The sequence below is a fragment of the Melozone crissalis genome, unplaced genomic scaffold (genome assembly GCF_028551555.1).
Source record: "Melozone crissalis strain CALT ecotype California unplaced genomic scaffold, PUWL_Pcris_2 ptg000056l_1, whole genome shotgun sequence".
NCBI classification, from domain to species: domain Eukaryota; kingdom Metazoa; phylum Chordata; class Aves; order Passeriformes; family Passerellidae; genus Melozone; species Melozone crissalis.
In genome coordinates, this window is record NW_026535834.1 from 4,872,773 (window position 1) to 4,895,652 (window position 22,880).

General features: G+C 47.5%; 1 protein-coding gene across 1 annotated transcript in view; it reads right to left on the minus strand.

The window, feature by feature from the left end:
- Positions 1-7,075: 7,075 nt before the first annotated feature.
- Positions 7,076-22,880, minus strand: part of PRKCH (protein kinase C eta) — a 113,178-nt gene continuing 97,373 nt past the window's right edge. Inside the window, exons 13-14 of the mRNA XM_054286683.1 lie at positions 9,119-9,262; positions 7,076-7,811 (exon numbers count right to left, since the gene is read on the minus strand). Coding sequence (XP_054142658.1) covers positions 7,665-7,811; positions 9,119-9,262 — 291 coding nt within the window. The 3' untranslated portion in view covers positions 7,076-7,664. The remainder of the gene's footprint in view (positions 7,812-9,118; positions 9,263-22,880) is intronic.

Consider the following 22,880-nt stretch of genomic DNA (forward strand, 5'->3'; position numbering starts at 1 on the left):
CTGAGACACTTAAATCACCCTGAAAATTTGGCCACCACCACCAGGCTCCCTGGTACCTCCCTCTGTGCCAGGAGACACATCCCCTCTTGCTGAGGGGAGGGGGCATCCATCCATCCATCCAGCCAGACAGACAGCCAGCCATCCATCCATCCATCCATCCCTCACCAATCCATCATCCATCCATCCCTCATCCATCCATCCATCCATCCATCATCCATCCATCCATCCCTCATCCATCCATCCATCCATCCCTCATCCATCCATCCATCCATCCATCCATCCATCCATCCATCCATCCCTCATCCATCCATCCATCCATCCATCCATCCATCCATCCATCCATCCATCCCCTCTGCCCAGGCCTGGATAAAGAGGAGGTCAGTGCTCTTTGCCCAGGATGCTCCCAGAGGAACTGAGGCCCACCCACCTGTAAACAATTGTTAGGCCATGGGTGCTCTGTCTGCCCTATGTTTAACCAAAAACAGAGGCCATGGAGCCAAAACAAAGGCTGGATACCTTCACAGTCACCCTGGCTGTTCCCGACTGTGTGTAGGCACAGAGTAATTGAGCACGAGGAGATGAACTATGTTATAATTTTGTCATTTTCCACTCAAGCATCCCGGGCACTGATTGCAGCTTGGGGATTTTCCATGTCAGACAAATTACCAGACTCCACCAAAATAGCTGAGATAAAGCCCCATTTTGGGTTACAACATCTCCACCACATGGGCACCATCCATTGTGTGTGCAGGAGTCTTGGGGCCATGGCAAATTGGTGCGCTGGAGCAAAAATTAAAGGAGTCAGGGTAACAGATGAGGGAAGACATCCCAAAGTGGCAGAGGAAACTCTTGCTCATGGTAAGGAGAAACAAAAAAGCCTTTGGTTGCCAGGGTCTAAATTAGACACAGGCTCTACGTGGCAATTTTCATGGTGAAACTTGGGGAGGAATGTTCCCACAAGTGCAGAAATTTTGCTGAAGTCCAGGCCTAGCTGAATGTGCTTAAAGGTCCCACTTTCCTTTTTCTTCTCCAGTTAAAATCGGGTTTTAAAACTACTGAGATTAGCATTTAAGAGGAACACTATCCTGTGACATAGGGCTCACCTGACCCGTTTCCTCAGGAGCTGGAGGCAGATTTTCCCCACTGTCCAGGGAAATGCAGAAGCACCAAGCTGTTCAAAACCATCACCCAGCCTTCCCCTTGGAGAAAAAGGGGAAGGTGATGAGTGAGAATAATGGGCCTGAGAAGAGGCAAGCAGAAAGGCTGCCCCAAGGAGAGCAACATGCCCAGATGTGCCTGTCAGATAACAATACCTCAGTTCCAGCTCTTCACGGAGCTTAAGAATAATGATGACTCAATTCCAGGTGAAATACTCACCTGCAATGCTGCCCTCCTGCCTCAGCCAGGCTGGAGCTACTGATGTTGCTGCCATTGTCCCAAAGTGTGGAGACAGCAACACCCCAGAGGCTGGAGGAGACACTGGCCAGAACAACCTGCAAACCCAACAGCCCCATTCTTGGGATAAACGTGACACTGTGTCTTAGTTCAGAGGAAAACTGTGCTAAGCACCAGCCCCTAACAAAGCTCTTGATGCCCTGTTTCTTCCAGACAGCATTTGGGAAAAGAAAGCCAGAGTTTTGTGCAGGAGGCATCTCTGGGCAGCAGACATGCCTGGAATGACTGGGAGGGCTGGAGCTGCTTCCCGTCTGGGTCTAGCAGCAGATAAGATGGAGATAGATGAAATTGCCTCTCACTCCCAGCTGAACTACAGCACACCTTGGCCAGGCTCCAAAAAAGGCTCATTAACAGCTCCTGCAATGTTTTTCTCCTGGAAGATGTGGTGTTTATAGTGGAGGTGTTGGAAGTCTTTGCAGTGGTTTGAAGGTCTGGAGATCTTGCTCCGAGAATCAAGTGAGCTTCCATTTAAGAAGAAATGGAGTTTTAATTGTCACTGTTGTAGAAAAACTGAGGCCCTGACCCCAGTTCACATTAAATGGCTGGAAATGAGAGGCCAGGTGATGAATAAACCCCTCATTTGAAGGAGGCACTGGAGGAACTGAGTCACCAGTTTTGAGCAATCCTGAACTCACAGCTAAAATCTCTCAACTCCACTTTTACAAGAACTGCTGCCAGCAGCAGCTGTGGGAGCTCAGAGCTGGAGCAGAACTGACACCACGGGCAAGTTAAAACTCTTTCAGGGCTACCTTCACACTGACACGTTACCTGGAGAGCCCACACAGGGAAAACTTTGTCTTTGTCTGACCCAAGCTCGTGTCAAGCTTCCTTCTTGAGATGAAAGGGTTTGGGGACATTCCTTTGCAGTTCTGCCCCAGCTTCTTCCCACATCCCACATCCCTGAGACCTGTGGTCCCCAAGTCTCCTCACTCCAGCTGCCCTCAGAGGGTCTTCCCCAGTGTGGATGGGGCAGAAATGATGATTCCTGTGTGCCTTCAGTGCCTGCAGGGGCCTGAGCACCTCTAAAATATAGAGAACCTTCTCAGTGACAACCCAGAGCTGTGACCCCATTTCTTGAGGACACTGCCCTCTCTCCTCTCTTTTTTAGCTTCTATTAAAGGCATGAGAGGGGAGAGAGCCTGACCTTCTCCTTCAGCTGCCAGCCACGTTTATGGACATCCCTGGGACACTGGCTGTACCAAAGTCCCCATGAGAAGACACCAAGGTTGCCAAACACCAACACTGCTCCCTCTCCTCCATGCTTTCTGACCTCCTGCTCTTCCCTCAGGCCTGGCTCCATCAGCAGGACACTTCCAGCCTGAGGGATGATGCTGAGTGCTGTGCCCAGGGGAAGGCAGGATGGGATGCAGAAGGTGACAGCTTGAGCAAGGGCTGATGCACGGGTCAGAAATGCTGCTGGACAAGCCCTGCACACAGTGACTACACAGCACATAAATGCCTTCCCCAGCCTTCCTCCCTCCCTTCTTCTTCCTCACTCCTGTGCCTTCTGGGAGCCCTGCTCTGTGGGTTTGGGGACAAGGGAGCACACTGTGGTGACTGTACATAAACAATCGGAAAAGATGGAAAAATACAAAAACCCTATACCTGCTCACAGGTTTATCACCCACCATTTGGATGGTCTTTGGCATTTTTCTCCATGCTCCAATGCCTGGCTTCACATCAATTCACAGACTTCAGCTTTCATCTAAAAAAATTATAATTGCACAACATTCCTGCTCCTATTGATGTGGAGAAGTGAAAGTCAGGAACTAAAATATTCGTAATGTAGATGCTTAAAAAAAAGAAAAGGGAAGAAAAAAAGAAAGAAAAGGAGACATTTATTATTTTGGAAAGCTCTTGATTTCTGAGTGAGCTGCGATTTTCAGACAACCTGACTCATCATTTCTGAATGCTTTGGTTTGGCAGCCCTGTATATATTTAGTAATACAAACCCTGACTTGCAGCTTCCAATGAGAATCCTAATGGCATGATAAGACAGATTTCCATCTCATTCACGTCATTTCCAAACATCAGGACATTTACTTAGCGGGAAGAGTTGTAAAAGCTGTGAAATGCTCTCCCTGGGGAGCAGCAGAAACCTTCTGGCTACGCTTGAGCAGCTGAGCAAAGCGAGGGAGAGCAGGCAGCACCGAGCAGCTCTCCCCTCCCTGGCCCAGGCACAGAGCAGATGATCCCAGACATGTTTTCATTTCACTGCTCCTGGCTCTGGCTTTGCTAACCAAGGCCACTGCCACACCACAGCCACGGGAGCTGCTCTCAAACCTGACTGGAGAAAGAGCAGCTTCTGTAGGAGGAGCACGCAGCTCCAAGGGAAAAACTCCTGTTGCAAACCATTCAGGACTTCACAAGGAGTGAGGAACCTGTGCCAATCCTTGGGAATGCATTCAAAGCATCCTCAGCCAGCAGTTAGAATTGAATTTTTTACCTCAAAATCCCTTGGGCACTGGAAGTCTGTGAGATTTTTTCCATTGCCTATCAAGCAGTGGTATTTAAAATGATGTCTTTGGCAGCACAGCCAGCATAGAGTAGTTGCAAGATGATTTTCATCTCTTCATCCCAGACCATCTGCTTATTACCATCAACTTTCAAAGGCCTTGAAGGAGACATAGGCCACTGAATTTTATAGCTAGACTTCATGAACCTCTTTGAAAATGAAAGGATTGCACCGAACACAAATTTACAGACATCAAAGGGATCTTCTTTTTTCATGCAAGCACTAAAAGCAGTGCAAAGGGAACTAATTACAATTTGCTCATTTGCCAGTTTTCACACTGGAGTGAATACAAGCATTTTATGCTTTAAACCTTACAAACTTGTGGCTGCCAGCTTAATATACTTCTAAAGCCAGAAGCAAATTAACAGACTAAAACCATCTTGCATCCACTGAGGCAAGCAATGAAGCCAAAAAAGCTCCTGGAAAACTCCTGAGTTTTATACCTTTGCTTGATTTGTTCTTTCTTTAATAAATCAATATTTATTTACATACTGAATGGCAGGGCAAATACTAATCCAGCTTTTTCAAAGGCAAAGCCATTGCATTGGTACTTTTTATTGAGCTGATCTCATCCATACTGCTGACAGTCTCAGGGAACTCAACTGAAATGGCAGCTCCTCATAAAAGTATGGGAGAGTTCAGGGAGCTTGGCCAAATGTGGCTGAGTCAGGATCTGCTGACTCCAGGGGCTGAAAGCATTACCCAGACACACGAGTGCCAGGCAGGCACTGGAGGGGAAGAGCTGCCCTAAATTACAAATCAGGATCTGGGTGAAAACTGAAAATCAAGAAAATTCCCACATATCAGAACCTCAGGCTTCCAAGTCCAATTACAGAATTGACAGTGAATTTGCACCAAGGGTGATGCAAGGGTGCAGTGACCACTTCAAATCAATGAAAAGCGAAGATGGGGGAAAACTCCCTTTGTCACTTGAACCCTGCCCCATTAAGCCACCAAGCAGGTGTGGGCTGGCCACAGTGAGAGCTTTCCTGCTCCCCAGAATACCATCTTACAGCCTCCAGAGATTCACAGGATTTCTGGTTTGCAGTTCACAACAATCCTAACAGAGCACCTCCAGAGGTGATTTAGTTCCCACTCTCCAAGCTTTTAGGACACAGAATGGTGAGTACTGATATGAAATCTGATATGATGTAATACTGACACACCAATAAAGCTCTCCAAAGGTGACTACTGCACGTTCTTCATGCTGTCAGCACTGTAAACTCTCAGGTCCTGGGGCCATGGAAATGGTACCACGTTTTGATGCTGAAGGCAACACTGTGGAAGGAGCTTCTCCAGCAGGAACTATTCCATAAGGTCTCCTGAGCCCCAAAAATATCACAACCAATGAAACCCTGGGATGGTGCCACTGTGCTGGCAAAAAAACGTGTGTCATTTACTGTTCTCCAGCACTGACCACCAGGGAGGGAGAGGCTGCTCACAGCAGAGTCAAAATCAGGAGACTTTTTTTTGAGAATAGGAGAGTCAAAAAGCCACCAACACAAAATTCAGACAGTTTTGGGGCTTCCACTCTTGGTGGCCAACTGAGCTGCACTTACACCTTGCCAAGCAAGCACTGCTGCAGTTGTAACTCCACAAAACTGAGAAGGAAATGGAGTGAGGAATTGCCTGGGGTCACATCTGCACCAGATGGGTGAACACCACGTGTCATTCACACATGAACAAGGTGCCACAGTGGCCCTCTCATGCAAATGGATCCATCCCTGAACTGCTTCTTCCTATATGGGAAAGCAACCCAAGCCAGCCTGCATGGCTGGTTCTGGGATCATTTTTCTGGAAATCTGCTTTTTTTCTCCTGCTTATACAACTCAACCTGTCCTTCCTTCCTCTCTTGCCCCAGTTTGGAGGAGCAGGGTATCTACACACCAGCACGGGGATGGGCTGCAACGTGGCCAGAAGGTGCCCATGGGAGGGAAGGGAGATCAGAGGATGAAGCTGTGCTCACTGGAAGAGGAGACACAGGAAAGAAAGAGGGAGAACTGCTGGAACACTCAGGCACAAAGACAAGAAGAGCCCAAGGGTACCTGAGCCTCTGCCCCACCTGTCAGACAATTCAGAGATGCTTTAGAGGTAGAAGTGACTCAGTGGAGTAGAGGGGACTGGATGGGAAGGAATAATTCTTGCATCTCAGCTTCTTCATCTCAGATTTCCTCTTGACAGCAGGTGAGCACGTTCAGACCAGTGGGTCTGTGCTGTAAGGGGGGTTGTACCTCTGTAATTTCCATGCGCAAGGTTCTGCTCCCCTACCCAACTTCCACAGCTGCAGTGGGGTGAGATCTGTGCAGAACTGTCCCTCTCTGCTGCACCTCACCCTTTTCTCAAGTTAAAGCACGTGAGGAGCCCAATACAAACATCATCAGTTTTGCAAGAGGTTAGAAATCCTTCTCCTTCTCCAGAAATTCGTATCTGCCCAAGGAAGAGGCTATAAACCTGTCACACAGCTTCAAGCCCAGCAAGGAGTGCAAAGGTGTGCCAAAGAGCTTCAGAAAAATCATCCAGCTTCAAGGAGAACAGGAAAAGCACAGAACCACCTCCCAGAGCATCTGGGTTCCAAAATCTGCACTGAAAAATCATCTCAGACTGCCTGTGGCAGAAGCTTGAGGATGCAACAGATAAGAAGTGCCCTGTGAGTAATGAGCTCTTAAATCCAAAGCAAACCAAGTCACTGTGTATCTTTAGATAAGGTTTATCACTCTGATGGTAGAAAAGCTGTCCTTTTGTGTTACCTGTTGGTTGACAACTCTGCCTTCAAGCAGCTTGCCAGCTCTGCGGCTCCCATCGCAATAGCGCTACAAATAATTTAAGTGCTACCACTTTGGATCAAAATTTTAATGAGGCACTAAACCCACAAAAGGGGCTCTGTGTAACATAATTAAATAGAAAGGGCCTAAATAAACAGTAAAACAAGTTATATTATAGTTGAAAACAGCTGGGAGGCAAAGAAAGGAGCATTGAGGATGCATGATGTAAAAAGGCATTTCACAGAATGCAAACACTAAAACTTTTCAACACGCACAAAGAGTAAAACACTACAAGCACATGACTTCCCTTTGATTTGGAAGAATCTTTGTGGGGCACAGGGCATTTGTTGTTTTTTTTTTTCCTTCTGCTATTCAGCACAATGAAATATTTCACATGGGAACCCAAACAGTGTCAAAAGGAGCCATTTGTGCTTCGGAAAGAAATAAATACTGCAGGAAACAGGTAAAGTCAGTGGGAACGTCTGGTTCAGTCAGGCCATGGGATGTTGGATGACATCTCCAAAACGCTGGACAGTGCTGGGACTCCTCTGAAGAGTCTTGCAAACAATCAGCAGTGTCACAAGTCTGTTTGGCTCAGGGCTGCAAGACACTTGTTCCATGCTCAAGCCGACTCCTGGAATCCACTGGTGACATTCAGGCTGAGCCAGCCAGCTCAGCATCCAATGCTCTGTCTGCATCAGCTATTTACAGTATCAGGTTTGTTCCACCCCTGTCAATATTTGATCCAAGAGCTGCAGAAGCCCTACAAACACAGGAAGGTTTCAATTTCACATTAAGGTAACACTGACAGTGGTGCTGCTGTATCGCGCCAGTCAGTGCACTGCTACTCCTTGAGAATGAAATTACTGGTAAACTTGGTTTTCATTTAATTTCGTCCCAGTCCTCTCATCAGCCTTTCTCCAGAGCCACAGCTATTCCACCAGGTCTGGGTTGGTGAATGAAAAGTGTCTAAATTCATCCTGGTTTATCATTGCAAGGATCCCTTCTTCAATGGGGGTCAGGATGGGCTCCTCTTTTATAAAATCTGGATCAAAGTTGCTCACGTCATCTTTGGATTTCTGTCAAATGAAGAACACAAAGAAAAGACACGTCAGAAGTATGTATGGTCTGCTTGATCCTTGCTCTGTATCTGAGTGCATTGAACCATCACTTCCATAACCCAGGCTGAGCTGACTGAGAGCTTTTTCTGGGCTTGCCTCTCACAGAGCAAAACCTTTTCAAGCCTCTGAAGGTTCTGACAGGGAACCTCTCTCAAATTTAACTGACAGCAACTCTGGGGGCTTCCAGGGCACATAAATCAGCCCCTCCCCTCAAGTGGCAGCACAGTTATCAGCTGTGTTCCCAACTGGCTGACTCCACAGCCCCTCCTCATCTGCAGAGTGTCTCAGCTGGGTTTTGGGGAGAGGGTAGAGGGCACTTCTCTCAGTGCCAGCCATTAAACTCACACAATTCTGAATTACTGGGTTGTGGGAAGACAAATGGCTGGGCTCCAGGTGCTGGATTCCTTGCTGTGTGCCACAGAGTGGGGCTGCTTAGAATGCACACACACAAACTGGGTTTGTGGCACATTTTCATGAGGCATGTGATTTTCCTGCACCCTTAGCAAGATATTTTATTGACACTGAGGTCAATAACATTTATTGACATTGAAGTCTAACATTCCCAGATCCTGCCCAGCTTGTGGCAGACTGAACAGGCTCCTTTAGCCTTTGATTCAGGTTAAGGGGCAACTTGAAATTCTGCTTTTGAGCTGTCACACCTGCCCAGGTGCCTGATCCTGAACCCACTGCCACTGAGAGCTTGCAGAGTGACCACAGCATGAGACAAGCCAGCCCAGGCAATGATTTGAATGACAAGGAAGCCACAGTGACAACCCCAGAGAGCTGTCCATGAAGTGCTGTGCTCTTCTCTCACGCAGCATCCTCAGGGCTGTGTGGCACCACTGGGGACAGGGCCAGCACTGTGTCCTGGGCAGCCTCTCTGCCATTTGAAGCTCTCACTGACAGTGGCCTGGGCAGGGAGCACTGTGCTGAACACAGAGAGGCAGGGGAGAGACAGCCCTGCTGTGAGGGGTCGGTGGAGTGAGCAGGATGAGGATTACTTACCCTGTTTTATCTTTGGGGCAAGCCAAAGGGTACTTGAGTGCCTAACCTGCTGCAGCTGCTTTTACAGATCTGCACCTTTTCACTGAGCTGCCTTTGACAATCCATTATAGAAGAGAAAAGAGGCAGCTCACCAGGTGCCCAACCAGCAACCGAGGCAGCGTCAGAGGCCTCACCTCCCTTCCTTCACTCCTTGCTGTCTCACAGAGCCAAACAGAGGGAACCCCCCGAGGGCTGCCCTCCCCAGCCCCCTCCCCACGTACGATGCGGGGCCGGAAGGGGGGCTCCATCTGCCGCCGGTTCAGCAGCTCCCAGTCCAGCTCCTTGAAGTAGGGGTGCCGCAGGATCGCGCCCTCGCCGCCCAGCCCGGCGCTGCCCAGCCGCAGCGTGGGGTTCTTGGTCATGAACTGCAAAACACAAAGGGATCTTTGTTCCCTCCCATCCGGCACGGCCACGGCACAGCGACCCAGCAGCAGCCACACAAAAGTTTGTCCTCAGCTTTCCTGTTGAACTCGGCTGCTGCTCAAGTTCCTCGTAAGGGAACCGCGTGTGAGGAACTCGACTCGCTCCCCAGAGGAAGAGGTCGGGGTGTGTTTCTCCCTGGTGCTTTTGGTGAAATCCTTGATTACCACAGTAAGGAAAGAAAGTTGAGTTGCATCATTTGCAGTATTACAAATACTGCCCAGTGTGTTTGGTCATTATTTGTTTCTGTTTGTCAGCTTGCTCTCAAACGCCGCCCAGCAGCCAGCCAGGCTTTGGCCTGGACTCAATCCTGAGCTGTCCCTTGTTCCTAAAGCTCTCCCTGCTGAAGCCCTGCCAGATGCCTACGCTTTCCTTCCTGTCATCTCAGGAAACAGAGGAAAATGGGCAAGGCTCTGCCTTTTAGAGCCCTCTGACCCTGAGCTGATGGGAGCAGACAGGTGACCGTCTCCTCTCTCGCTGCTGAAACACCAATAAAGGATTTCATTCTGTAACATTTTTATTCTGCTGGCAGCAAAAAGAAATCTCAAACCTCAGCCAAAGTGCCCTGACTTGCCAGGGAGCAATGAGGAAAGGCATACATCACACAGATGGTGTGAGAGGGCCCCGGTGGGTGCTCTTTAGGTCCTGATGAAAATGATGAAGTGTGAGTGCTGTGGATATTCCTAAAGGGGAGGAGGAGAATCCTTTCTCCAGGAAGAAAAAGAGCTGGTTGGCTTGTTAATTTAGAATTACAGTTCTTGAAAATTCAGTAATGAACAATCTTTCCCCCTCCCTCAAGCATTTCCAATTCACTGGAGAAATCAGGTTATGTTTAAACTGGGAAAATAGCTGCTTTTATTTGCCTATTGAAACAGCAGCATAAAGCAAGCTGCACTCTGGTGGAGGTGTCCAGACGATTTCCTGCAAGATGAAAGAGCATTATGTTTAGCAAACAGCTGAGGCAGCCAAAGCAGACAATCAGTCACTGTTTTGGGAATGGCCAAGTCTGCTGCATCTCAGCAATGGGGGGATGAAAAGAAGGGGAGGTGTGGTGAGAGACCAGCTTCATTCTGCCTGCAGGAGCCTCTCACAAGGTACCAACTCTCCTAGGACAAGAGGATAAAGGGTCTAGTCATTCCCCATCTAGAGAGAAGGTGGGGAGCAGAAAGATGACTGCCTGATTTATATAATTCTCCCCAACACCCCATTCTGAGGGGGCTGCAGGGATGAAGGAGATGGGGCATCTTGAGCTGACACCTTGCAGGACCTCAGACTCTGCTGGCATCAGCACAAACCCTCAGCTCTACTCTGACCCCCTGAACCCTTTGAGGACCCTCCAGATCAGAACCATTTTCCAGCATTCTACCCAAAACATGAGTAGAAAGAGCTGCCAGGTGCCCCCAGATTTGCAGGAGGAGTGACCAGGACAGGGACAAAGCTGAGGTGGCTGCTGCAGCTGGGCTCTCCCCATGCTCCTCTGGACTCTTCAGCCCCTGGTGATGCAGCATTTCCAGGGTCAGGCAGAACTTCTGTCTCCCCAACCCTTCCAGCCTGTTCTTCTCCCTTTCTACCATCAGAACTTCAACACAATTTCTTTCCCAAGAGACTGCCCCAGCATTTCTGTGGGATAGTGATATCCCCAGAAACAGCTTGGTTTCCAAACAAGAAATGGGTCAAGCCAAAATCTCTGAGAGATCTGGTTCAGACAAGCCTTTGCAAGCCTTGGACTTGGCTTCTTTGTTTTGCAAAACAGATCAGAAACCTCCTAGCAGCCCTGTCTTTCTCTAGAGATTCATTCTTTGTCCCCACAGATGGGTATCTGCACCTCACCAACTCTTATTTGCATTGCTGGAACACCTAGAAAGCTCAAACAAGAGCAGAGCTTGCTGGTGCTGGGAGTGGTGTAGACTGAAACATTCCAAAAAGACAAGAAAAAATTGGAGAAAATATCTGGGAATACATCACATGTCTCCTGGCTCCTGCCCTACCGCCACCTCCATCACACCAGGAACCTTCTGTTAAATGTGGAAAGGGAAAAAATAATCATGAAAGTAAATAAACTCTGAAAAGGACTGGCAACAAACTTTGCTTGGGTTCCCATTCATGCCCAACCATATAAGACCAAAACCTGAACCCAAATGCCCATTTCCAGACCAGTTCAGAGTCCTGAGGTATAAAAATATGTTTATACTCCTATCTGCTTGATGTATTCCATGTGATGCCAAAACTGCACCAAGCAAAGAAATCCAATGCAACAAGTGAAGAGCCAACATAAATTCATTCCTGGCTGCTTAAAACACCCTTTTTGTTAGGGCAATGAGGATTAGGCAAAGGCCATCCCTTAAGGGAACACAACATTCAAACCAAAACTGTTCAAATTCAAGTGGCCAGCTTCGATTTTTCCACTGGACCCAGAGACTGGGAAGCCTCAGCTGGGTAACGCTAGGCACCATCCACCCCACAAAGGAGGCAGGAGAAGAGTGAAGGATTCAAATTCATCTGCTGCTGGAGCACATTTCCCTGGTTGGCTCCTGAAACTGATGCCAGGTTTCCACAAAACCCCTCTCTGAATTATTCCTTGCCTCCAACAGGAACGAGCTGAGCTACGGTCAATGCTGCTGCCTCTGTGGCTCTGTAAAAACAGGGCTGAGAAGCACAAGGGGCTGCAGTGACCCCACAGCATCATGAACCACTCTGGAGAGGAGTCTCTAAGCCTGTTTCCAAGGTTCTGGAAGCACCCAATGGAAGCTAGCAGCACCTTGGAAGTGAGTTACAGACCATGAGCTCTACCAAGAGTATGAACACAACGTGAAGAGGCTCCCCTTCCATGGCAGTCACACTCACACTGGTCTGCTTCAGCAAAAATGTGGTAGAGGTAACCCAGAGAATCTCATCCCTGGGAGAACTTAAGGTCAGGTTGGATGGGCTCTGGGCAATGGGGCACGTGGAACACAGCCCTGCAGCCTGGGCAGAGCAGCACCATGCCAGGCCAGCCAGGCTGTGGGGGCACACACACCTCTGCACACAGGGGCTGCCCAGGGCTGCTCCTCCTTACAGAAAATCTCCTGGTGAGTTTTGGAGGTGGCAGGTCTATCAGTCTGGTGAAGGGAGTGTCTTTCTCTGGCAAGAGGCTCCAGTCTCTATCACAGTCTTTTATCATTTGCAGGAGTGCAAATGATGACTACAACAGACACACACTGATGTTCTGCACTGGAACAGTTGCCTGCTTTGCTCTAAGAGGTATACAAAATGACAGAATGAAATTTTGAAGCCTGCTTGCACTAAAATGAATAATAAAGCCTCTCAAACACTATTTGAATTCACCAGGAATTACTGCACTGACACAGAAATGATAAATTTTCAGTTTGTGTTGCCCAGTAGGCAGAAAAACCTGAAATACTCCAATGACCTCTGAAAGGCTCCAAAGCCCATGAATTTGCTTCCTCCCTGCCTGAGGCAGCACTGACATTTCTCTGCTGCAGCAGGGCAGCATCTGGCAGACCATCTCATGCTGCCTCTGCTGCCTGATGGCACTAACAGCAAAGCAAACAGCTCAAGATTTCTGTAAGCTTAATTACAAGCTCAGTCTCCATCTCTGAAATGAGACCCTGCAGCCCATGCCCCTGTTCTGACCATGTGAGAGGCTCTTGTGCAGCAGGAGGGGTGAAGTGCTGAGAGGGGAAAGCTTTTCAGAAGTGTGGCTCCTCTTCCCTGTGATCCCCTTGGCTGCACTCAGGAACAGCTGGAAAATGTCTTACAAAGTGTTTGCTGTTCTGGCATTCCTGGGAAGGCCAGAGGTCGACACTTGCTTCACAGGTTTGATACCCTCAATGTCCTTCCAAGGACAACTCTCCAGTGCAGGTGGTGAGAGATGTTCAGCAGAAAGATTTTTTGTGAAATGATGTAATCTCCTAATGCTTAATTATCCCTATTTCTCCACAATGAATGCATCACAAACCTCAGCCTCTGGCACAGATGAAGAAAAGAAGAAACACAAAGAAAAAAAAAATTAACAGTAACAACAAGGCAAACCAGAGAGGTTCCTGAGCAAAGAGAAACCCAAATCCAAGATGCCTCCCAGCAAAACCAATACCAACACTATCAAGCTCAAACCTGAACCAGGCTGTCAAGCCCTTGCTCTGTGACCACATCCAGCCATGGGAAATTACCCCATTCCCAGGGTAAGGAGCCCCTTGGGAGCATCCTCAGACTGGGATCCTTTGAGCTACACCAGTCTGCTGAGCAGCAAACTGGAGCAAGGCTCTCCCTGACCTCAGCTCACCCTCCCAGCAGCACTCAGCCAAAACCAGCAGCTGCCATGAGCCAAAACCATGACTTCACGAGATCATTTGAAAACCTTTACTGAGAGAAAACGCAGCAAGCCATGACAAGAAATTAAAAGCTGGAGATTAGTCCACAGAGGGCCCGTGAAGTTACAAGGAAAAAATGCTGCCATGGCTGTGCCAACCATTGGGGAAAATGTGTGTCAGCCCTGGGAGCTCAGCCTGCAGCAGGTGAGGGGATCTGTGCTGGTCCCCCCCTTCACTCACAGCTCAGACCATGCTGGGAAGGGCTCCAGGACTGCCAGGACACTGGGAAAGGCTGTGGTGGACTCTTGCAGTGCTGCCCACATCAGCATTGCACTGATTCTGTCTCAAGAGGCTGAGTCTGTAAATCAGTCGAGTGGCCTGGGAGTCACTGCAGGGATGTTTGCACAAATCAGCCATTTCCTTGCATTTATTTCCTTGAATTGCAAGTCTCCTTTCTCAACACTGGAATCCCTGATTGGTTTTACACAACTGATGTATGTGTTACTTGCATCAGGACAATTAATTTCATGAGTAATATCACAGATTACGTGAAATTGCATCACGTTCTAGGAAAACATTAACAAGGCTCAGCTCTGTCACTGCATTTCAGGAAGAGAAATACAACTTTCTGCTCAGCCAGTCCCTTCACACTGTCAGCCATCTGGACAAGAAAGAAATCATTATTTCTTGCACAAAAGAACCTTATAAACACACCAATTCCCACCAGGACTCTGGTGTATTTACCTTGTAGAAAAATCCTGTGTCCCAGCAGCTCATCCTTCAAACACAAGCTCACAGCAGAGAGGGAGGATATTCCCAATCATATAGGCATGGAACAGAGACCAAGCAAAATTCATAATTTTATTTTGCCAAGGGCAGCCTGTCACAGAGAGGGTGGCAGCACCTCAGTGTCACCTCTCCACATCACACATCATGCCTCACAGGCCCCTGCTCAAATTGTGACACTGTAATAGCCAAGTCAAACTGTTAAAGGAATGGAAGACTTCCCTGTTCATGGTTTTAAAATTTGCCTGTTGGTGCTTCTCTCCTGTTGGTACCAAAGTAAAGAGCAGCAGCAGCACAGGAGATTAATGCCCCACAGTCTCCCCCCCAGTAATGAGGGAGAGCAGGAGATCAGGAGATACCCGAGGTGCTTCTCTTCATTAAGATTCATGAGCTAAACTAACAGGGCAGAAATTAACTGGAAAGGAAATAAGATTTCTCAAAGATCCATTTGATCTGAGACAAAAGGGAATCATTATATAAATAGAGCAATTACTCTAATTAAGGCTTCCCTACATGAATCTCTCCACTGAATGCTGCAGTTGCTGAAAACAGTTTGGCTGCCCATTATGTAAGGCAAACAAACCCACGGTCTGGGGTGTCATTAGCCCTCAAACAAAGAAGAAAGATGGTTCTATGGTTCTGTCTGCTAATGCCTGTATTATTTTTAATGACTGGAAGCCAAGAATTTTTTATTTTTTTTTAAATACAAAGCTGCTCATTTTGAGCCAGAATTGTCTTTCGCTCTCCTGGGCAAAGCTCCCATCAGCCTCCATCCCAGTCCTGCCAGGTGATGCCAGGTGATGCTCACAAATGTGCCTCATTTCCCCATGTGAGAGGGAAATGGACACACCAGTGGGTTACAGGAGGGGAGGGAGGCACAGTTTCCCTGCAAGGTGAGGTCAGAGAGCCGTCCCATGCAGTCCTTGTGCTTGGGGCAGCTCAACTGTGAGCCAGGCTCTTGGAACCTGGAATCCTCCTGCCCTGACCCTCCCTGAGCCCTGTGCTGCTGAGAGCAGGTCTGGACTCACTGTGGCTCTCTCAAAAGCCACCTCTGTCTCATGTGGGGATTTGCTCTGACTGCAGGCATCAGAGCCCTGTGGTGTTCCTGCTCCTCTCCCGCACACAGAGGGATCAATTGCTGCAAGCCCTGAGTGCCAGCAGTGCAATTCAGAGGCAGGATGTGCCCCCAGAGGGTGTGGGCACCCCCCTGCTGCAGCCCTGCCCACCCCAAACTGGGAGCAGGTGAAACCCTTCCGTGCAGAGAAGGTCCAGCAAGCACAGTGCCAGGGTTCAGACGTACAAGACTGCCCTGAAAGCATTTAAAGGAGAGGGGGGAGGAGGAGACAGAGTGTGAAATATCTGTTATCTCCTTTTCCAGATAAAAAGGGGATGGGAGGTAAAAATAAGCCTTCAGCCCAGCTCCCTAAAAGCCAGAAGAATGTAACAATAAGCATGACAGAAGTCACATGTCCAGTGTGCCAGCCCCAGGCAAGAAGGACAAAATGTCAGTGCAGTGGGTATTAAGCAGATAAATTTGATCTCACTTTCCCCTGGTACAGAAATGGCTGCTTGATGCCGCCCAGACAGAGCTCGAGGGAACAAGAAGGATTAACTGGATTGCAAACAGTGCTGAGCAAGAGAACAGCAAAATAAACCAAGGTGGGCTGACTAGCAAAATAAACCCAGGTGGACAGAGCAACTCCCATGTGGGACAGACACATCTGGCTCCAGATCTGCCAGGGGTGTGAACTGATGAGACTTTGCTGACTACCACAATGAAATGCTGTCTGAACAGCTACAGACTTCCTCACTGTGCTAAAACCTACCTGTTTCATTGCCTCTCCCCACTCACCAACACTAATGTAGAATAAAAAGGCCACAAGTATCAAGTGCATTGGCTTCTGAGGATAAATACTGATTTTTGACACTTCTGCTTTTGCTACTTCTGTAGTCAGTAATAATAAGTAGACACTAATTTCAGTCATTTGCTATATGGAATATTTGACAAAGGTTTTAGTCAGGATGACACCCCAGAAAGCTGAGCTTTCAGACCTGAGCACTCACCCCCACAGGGGTCACCAGCTGCAGGGCTGCTCAGACAATACCCAAATCCTGCGGCTGGTTTTCAATTACCACAGGCAGGCTACAGGTACAGCATGGGGATATGCAGATCCATTACTAAATCAATACATCAATCAGAGCAGCACAAACATGAAGGCAAAATGAGCATCACACTTATTAACAGACTGGGAGCATGATCCCACTCTCATTTTAAGCAGGAGTAAGATCTCCCTTGGGTTGCGGGGGAAAACAATTAATCCTTTTCTGATAGTCCTGTCAAGAGGAACTGGGAATCTGTTACACAACCCTGGGTGGTCTATTTACATAGGGTCAAGTACAAAGGGGACTAAAGTGCCCTGAACAAACCTGTAAAGTCCAATAAAGAAAAAAAAAATACTTCAAAGGAGCTTTTTTTTGTAGTCCTGGTAATATTTAAATTCTTTTAATTTTAAAGTTCCTGAGAAGACACAGCATGTCATAAAGTTCAAAGCTGGAGGGATGAGTAAGACCTAAAGCCCTGGACAGTTCAGTCAGGCAGAGTTTTGTTACCTCTATCACAGTGTGAAGACCTCCCAGTGAGATGGACTGGCCCCTTCTGCCAGGGCTGCACAGCCAGAGCAGCAGCAATCATTCCCAAATCCAGGTTGGACACAGGTTCTCAAAGGAATCCTTAGGATCTGCCCCAAAACTGGATTTTAATGGACTTTACCAAACCCCTTTTGTGGGTCTTGAAGATCAGTTTAGATATGGCAGAGCTCAGGAAGGAGCCTGGGCCACAAGTCTTAGGCTCAGACATGGGAATTGCTCCTTCCTGAGCACCAGGGAGAAAGGAGGAAAAGAGATGGGGAAGACAATGTTGGCACTATGAATACACCTTCACCTTCCCCCACCCCTGGCAGGAACAGGAGGATGAGTCACACCAGGCTGCTTTAGGAGCCTTTTCTGAAGGAAATCTGAGCTTGCACAAAGCAGACTTAAATGAGAAGCTAATTTCAGCCTGTTGGAAAAGGAATGGTAAAAGACCTAATGATTGTTTCAAGATCAATTTGGCCTTGCAAGCTCTATACAGGTATCTGCAGTTTTCTTTCAAAGTGAATTATTCAGGAGTTTGGACACTGTCGGGAAGAGGAGTGCTTGAGAAAAAGGTGTGATCAATCCACAGAAGAGATTAAAATCACTGGGGAAAGCTGTTTGCTTTTTAAAAATTAGGAGGGAAAGAGTAAGGGAGAGCAGGTTACAGATATGGATGTGCAAGGCAAAAGAGGTAAGAAGGCAACCTGTGGTGGGGCACAGCCCTGTCACTGCAGCACGGTGTGTTTATGGCAGAAATGGTCATTTAAAACTGCAGAGCTCCTCCCCAGCTGGGGAACAACAGGCTCCAGAGCCCTGCTTCTGCAGCAGTGGCTGTGGAGCCAACCAGGAAATGCAAGATGAAAGCATTTCTGAAAAACAAAATAAAGGAAAAATGTGTACACAGATCCAGCACGGAGCTTCACAGGGAGATTTAAATATCAGCCTCATGCTGGAAGCCAAAGCTTAATCAAATTGTGCAAGGGAATTTATGGAGACTGCCAACTCTGAAGAGATGCCAAGGAGAATAATTTATTGGCATTTGAGGGCCCTTTTAATATCTATCTGCCTTTTTTAGTAGGCTCCTCAGCTCTGAGGATAAAGCAATGAGCTCATCCAGCTCCCTCTTTGATTTCAGTGGGTCCACCATCACCCTTTTCCTTTTGAACTTTGCCTAAAAAATACATCTGGTTCATTCAGAAACAAGTTCATTCTGTCTATTCCAGCACTGAATGGGAAACAGATTATCTGCCTTTTTCTGTCACTTGGAAAGGAAGAACCTGGCCCAGATCTGCACGATACAAATGCAAAGGGGAGACACAACTTGAGCAGGGTGACACAAGGGCACCATCAGCATCTGGCCACCTCTTTTCACTCCTTGGAGGTGCTCAGGAGAGGGCTGGGAAGCACCAACAATGGGGTTTGGCTGAGTTTATACAGGGGCCAAAGTGACTGCCCAGGACTTAGGGAAAAGGTGAGGATGAGGGCAGCAGAAAGCACAGAGATGTTGGAATGAGTGATGTGCTGAGGGAGGAGGCAGCTGCTTCTGACCTCCCCCTGTCCAGAGATGCTCAACCCCAAACAACTGCAGAATATGAACAGAATAAAGCTCTCCAAAGGTCCTCACCCTCCTGCTGATGTCAGGGGTGAGCAGCTGCAGCAAGTAGGCAGCTGGGCTCATCCACACCTCTCCTGAATTCAGACATCCTCGTCAGCAGTTTGGAACAGCCCCTTCCCCTCCACCCCACTGTCACAGCAGAGTGTTTGCTTTGATTACATTAAAAAATCTGCCTCTAAGTCTTTCTGCTGTAAAGCTCCATCCCTTTGCCTCCTCTCCTCATCAAGGCATTTTCAATTTGCCCACAGTGGTGGGGCCATTCTGGTTCAGCACAGAGCATTTCAGCCTTTCTGAAAATAAGGGGGTTTGGGCACTCAGGGGGGCACCTTAGGGTGGGCAGTTCACTTTGCCTTCTCTCCCTTAGTAAGCCCTGGATGAAGTCCCAGGGAATTTTCTTTTCTATCTGCATTTGGCCACTTGCAGTATTAAAAGGAAGCTTGTAAAAAGGAGGGAGAGGGACTTTTTACACAGGCAGATAGGGACAAGGGGAACAGTTTTGAACTGAGATAAGAGATATAGATGAGATATAAGGAAGGAGTTATTGGCCATGGGGTAGTGAGGCACTGGCACAGGATGCCCAGAGAAGCTGTGAATTATCCCAAGGCCAGGTTGGGTGGGGCTTGGAACAACCTGGTCTGGTGGAAGGTGTCCCTGCCCATGGCAGGGGGTTGGAACTGGCTGGAGTTTAAAGTCCCTTCCAACTCAAACCATTCTGTGATCCCTCCACTCTTTTCTTCTCAGCCCCCATTGCTGTAGGTGCCTGCACAGCCTGAATCTCCAGGGGCTCTGCTGGAGCTCTTATCCTGCATCCAGCAAAGTGGGCTGCCCTGTGCACTGACCACATGGGACACAGGTATTCAGGTATTCACTCCTCAGTATTTCTTTGGAATGACAACTTGTACTCCCCAGGTAATCCTGGATTCAAATCATACACACAAACATAGTAATAAAATTTATCTCACTTTATCATCCCTGAAAAGTGATGAGAAACACTGCTCCTTTTCATGACAAGGCGGGACAGAGGAAGGTACCTTTCAAATACAGTTTTTCCTCACCTAGTGTCAGCTGCAAGTTTTGGGAAGAAGAAAATCATACACCTAAACATACTTTCCTAACTTCCACCAAACTTATTTCTATGTATGCACATGGGTACACACAGGAAATCCCAACTTCCTCACCTTGTGGTCTGACAGCCAGAAACAAGTCCATAAAACACAGATCATCAGAGCAGGACCCTGCTGATCCCCAGAGCACCATTATTGCTGCAGCTGAGTCTGAAACACCATTCCCAGCCAGGACAGCCTCTTGGGTTAACCTGACAGCACAAAGGGGATTTTACACTATTCTGCAAGAACAAAGTCTCAGCGGTGTCTGCAGGGGGGAAAGGAACTCAGTGACACAAAGCAGGAGAGAGTTCATTCACCCAGACCATTTGAGTCACTTCCAGGCTGCTGTTCTCTAGAAACACAGCTCAAGTCTTACTTTTGCATCCTTGGCATTGTAGTCCTGATGCAATTTTTCTCATGCTTGCCCTCAGCCAAGCTCCCTCACCTTCCCACCCCTCTCACTCTTCACACTAATCCAGGGGCATTTGGGCTCCCCGGTGCTGCTCCACCGGTGCTGAGAGAGCACAGGCTGCTAAAACCACAGCCAATTTCCTCTGCACCTTCTTCTTTTCTTGTCTGGTGGTTATTTTTCACACAAAGCCTACTTGGAGGTGGATATAACCACTTCTGCCCACTCTCTTAACTCCAGTAGGGTTTTTCTCAAAATGCACGTCTTTACCCAGCTGGAGGAAGAACAGGCTTCAGTCTCATTTGTGTCCCCAAAATTGAAAGCTACAGGCAAGGCTGCCTAAGCCTCACTTTTGAGGGAGCATTTCAGCTAGGCCAGAAGTGTTTCAGAGCTCTCATTAAGACTGGGAGTTAGCATAAAAATGCCAAGAGACATCCTTGGCTTGAGCAAACTCAGCTGTGACAGGAATTTGAAAATCCAGGGTGCAGAAGGCAGAGCAGTGATAACACTTCCCTAGGGAGATGCTGCTTTCCAGCCCCTGCTGTTACCAGGCTCTGAGGGTGAAAACATCTAAGCTGCAATCTCTCATCCAAATTTCCAAGCCTTTGGGCCAAGCCTTGCTACTTGAGATCACCAGTCCATGGAGTGACTCCATAGGCTGAGCCCTTCTCTCCTCATCTGAAACCACGCTCAGAAAGGAAAATCCCTGCAGCTTTCCTGGGGAATTTGCTTCCCATTACACCATCAGTTTCTGAGACCTGATTTTCAGTGTGTCCCTCCATTCTGCCCTCAAACTCAGCTGCCTGTGAGCCAGGCAGGGTGGCTGAACTGCATTTGAGAGAGGCATGCACAAACTGAGTGAAACAGGCTGCCAAAAACCCACCCCCCTTATGGGAAGCAAGAGGATTGTATTTCATTTTGCAGTTCACTCAGCTTCAGCCTGCCTGGAAAGCTCCCCTCTCTGCTCCAGCACTTTTTGGTGGTGACAATTAACAAATTCAGAATATTGATATGCTGTAACAAAGTAATCTCTAGCTGCACTCTCCCTGTAAGAGATTTGGTGCAGCAGTCTCTGCTCTCTGCATGCTCACACAGTTTCTCCATGATCAGACCCTGACTGCTCTGTCAGCTGATGGCAAAGAGCATTTGAAATAATTTATTTGACACACAGAAACCCAATAGCTCCTTATAATTGCCATGAACTCCTGGTAACTGCATTCAGGTAGGGCAATGGAGAAATTAAGAATTAAAATCAAAGCAAAACTTATGTCTAGGATAAGCTGAAATGGTCTGGATCCATTCAGCAGCAATTCTCCTCTTCTGCACTTTTATTACTCCTCAAGCAAACCCATGCCCAGTTTGGCTTGCTCACACAAGCAGAGGAGAGTTCAGTTTGAGTCCTCTCCTCCTGCCTTGAAGCATCAGCACCTGAATTCCCCAGTGACACATTCAGGCAGGGCAGGGTACACAAGTGAGATGTTCAGCTTTCCTCCTCTGGGAATACTGACTCCATCAAGCCTTGCTGATTTACCTCTGTCCTACTCCCTCCCCAGCCCTCCAGGGGAAATTTCAAGGACAAAAAAAAAACAACATTAGAAAGGGAAACAGATAAAAAGGTTTCTTTTCTGGAGCACAAATATTCCCACTTTCAATTCTACACAAAGTCCCAGGGCACTGAGGTTAGTTTTGTTTTCCTTGGTACCAGTGTTCACAAACCTTCCAGGAACACCCAGTGACGTAAATGAGGTCCTAAAACGTAGTTTTGTTATTATCAAGAAACTGCAAAGATGAACAGGGTGCAATCTTCAGAAATCATGTGGTTTCTGATGGGGGGAAATTGGTGAAATGCAATTACGCAAAATGAAAGCCAAACGAGGCAACAGCATCTGTGAAATGAGTACTAAAACTTCCTATCCTTGTTTAAAATGAAGCTCTTCACAAAGGCAGATGGACCCAGTGCTTTCTAAACCTAGATATATCTATTTGTAGAGCATCTCTAAGCACCTGTACCCAAGTACACCCAACAATCTGATTTTCATTTCAGAGCTTTGCACCCTTCAAACTCAGAGAATTCTCACTAGTCCTGTTCAAGGTTAGAGAGCAGAACTTTTAGTGAGGGGATAATCCAGTTATTAAGGCTACTAAGGCCTTAGCCTGCAATACAAGAGAATCCAGGTTTAATTCCCTGATCTTCCACGGGCTTCCCATGCCATGTAATTACTTACAATCATTTATGTCACTGAAGTAGCTGGATGCTGATTTTCCAGAGCTCTTAGCATCATGGTTACAAAGCACTGTCACAGCTGCTCTAAATCAGAGAGCTCAAGTGCATGTTTTGTTGGAGAAAAACAAAATAGCAATTAGAAGATGCTCGTTTAGTCATAATGCTGCATCTAAGAGAAATATTAGCATCAAAAGTGTGTATAAAAGAAAATCTACATATTTAGTAGCTAGAAAATTTACTGTCTTTCTCAAAAAAACCCCAGGTTTACCACTCTGTGTTATACTAACTCCTAAAAATACTGACCAAACATTATCAAAAATATAATAAAAATTGTAATGCCTCAGCACTGATAATATTTGTTATCATTCAAAAGAAATCAAAGTGTTTGTGTGTGTGGTTTCCATCTTAATCGAGAGCCCCAGACAATCTCTTGACAGGATGTTTCCTTCCCATTACAGCCAACATGCTCTGATGCTTCT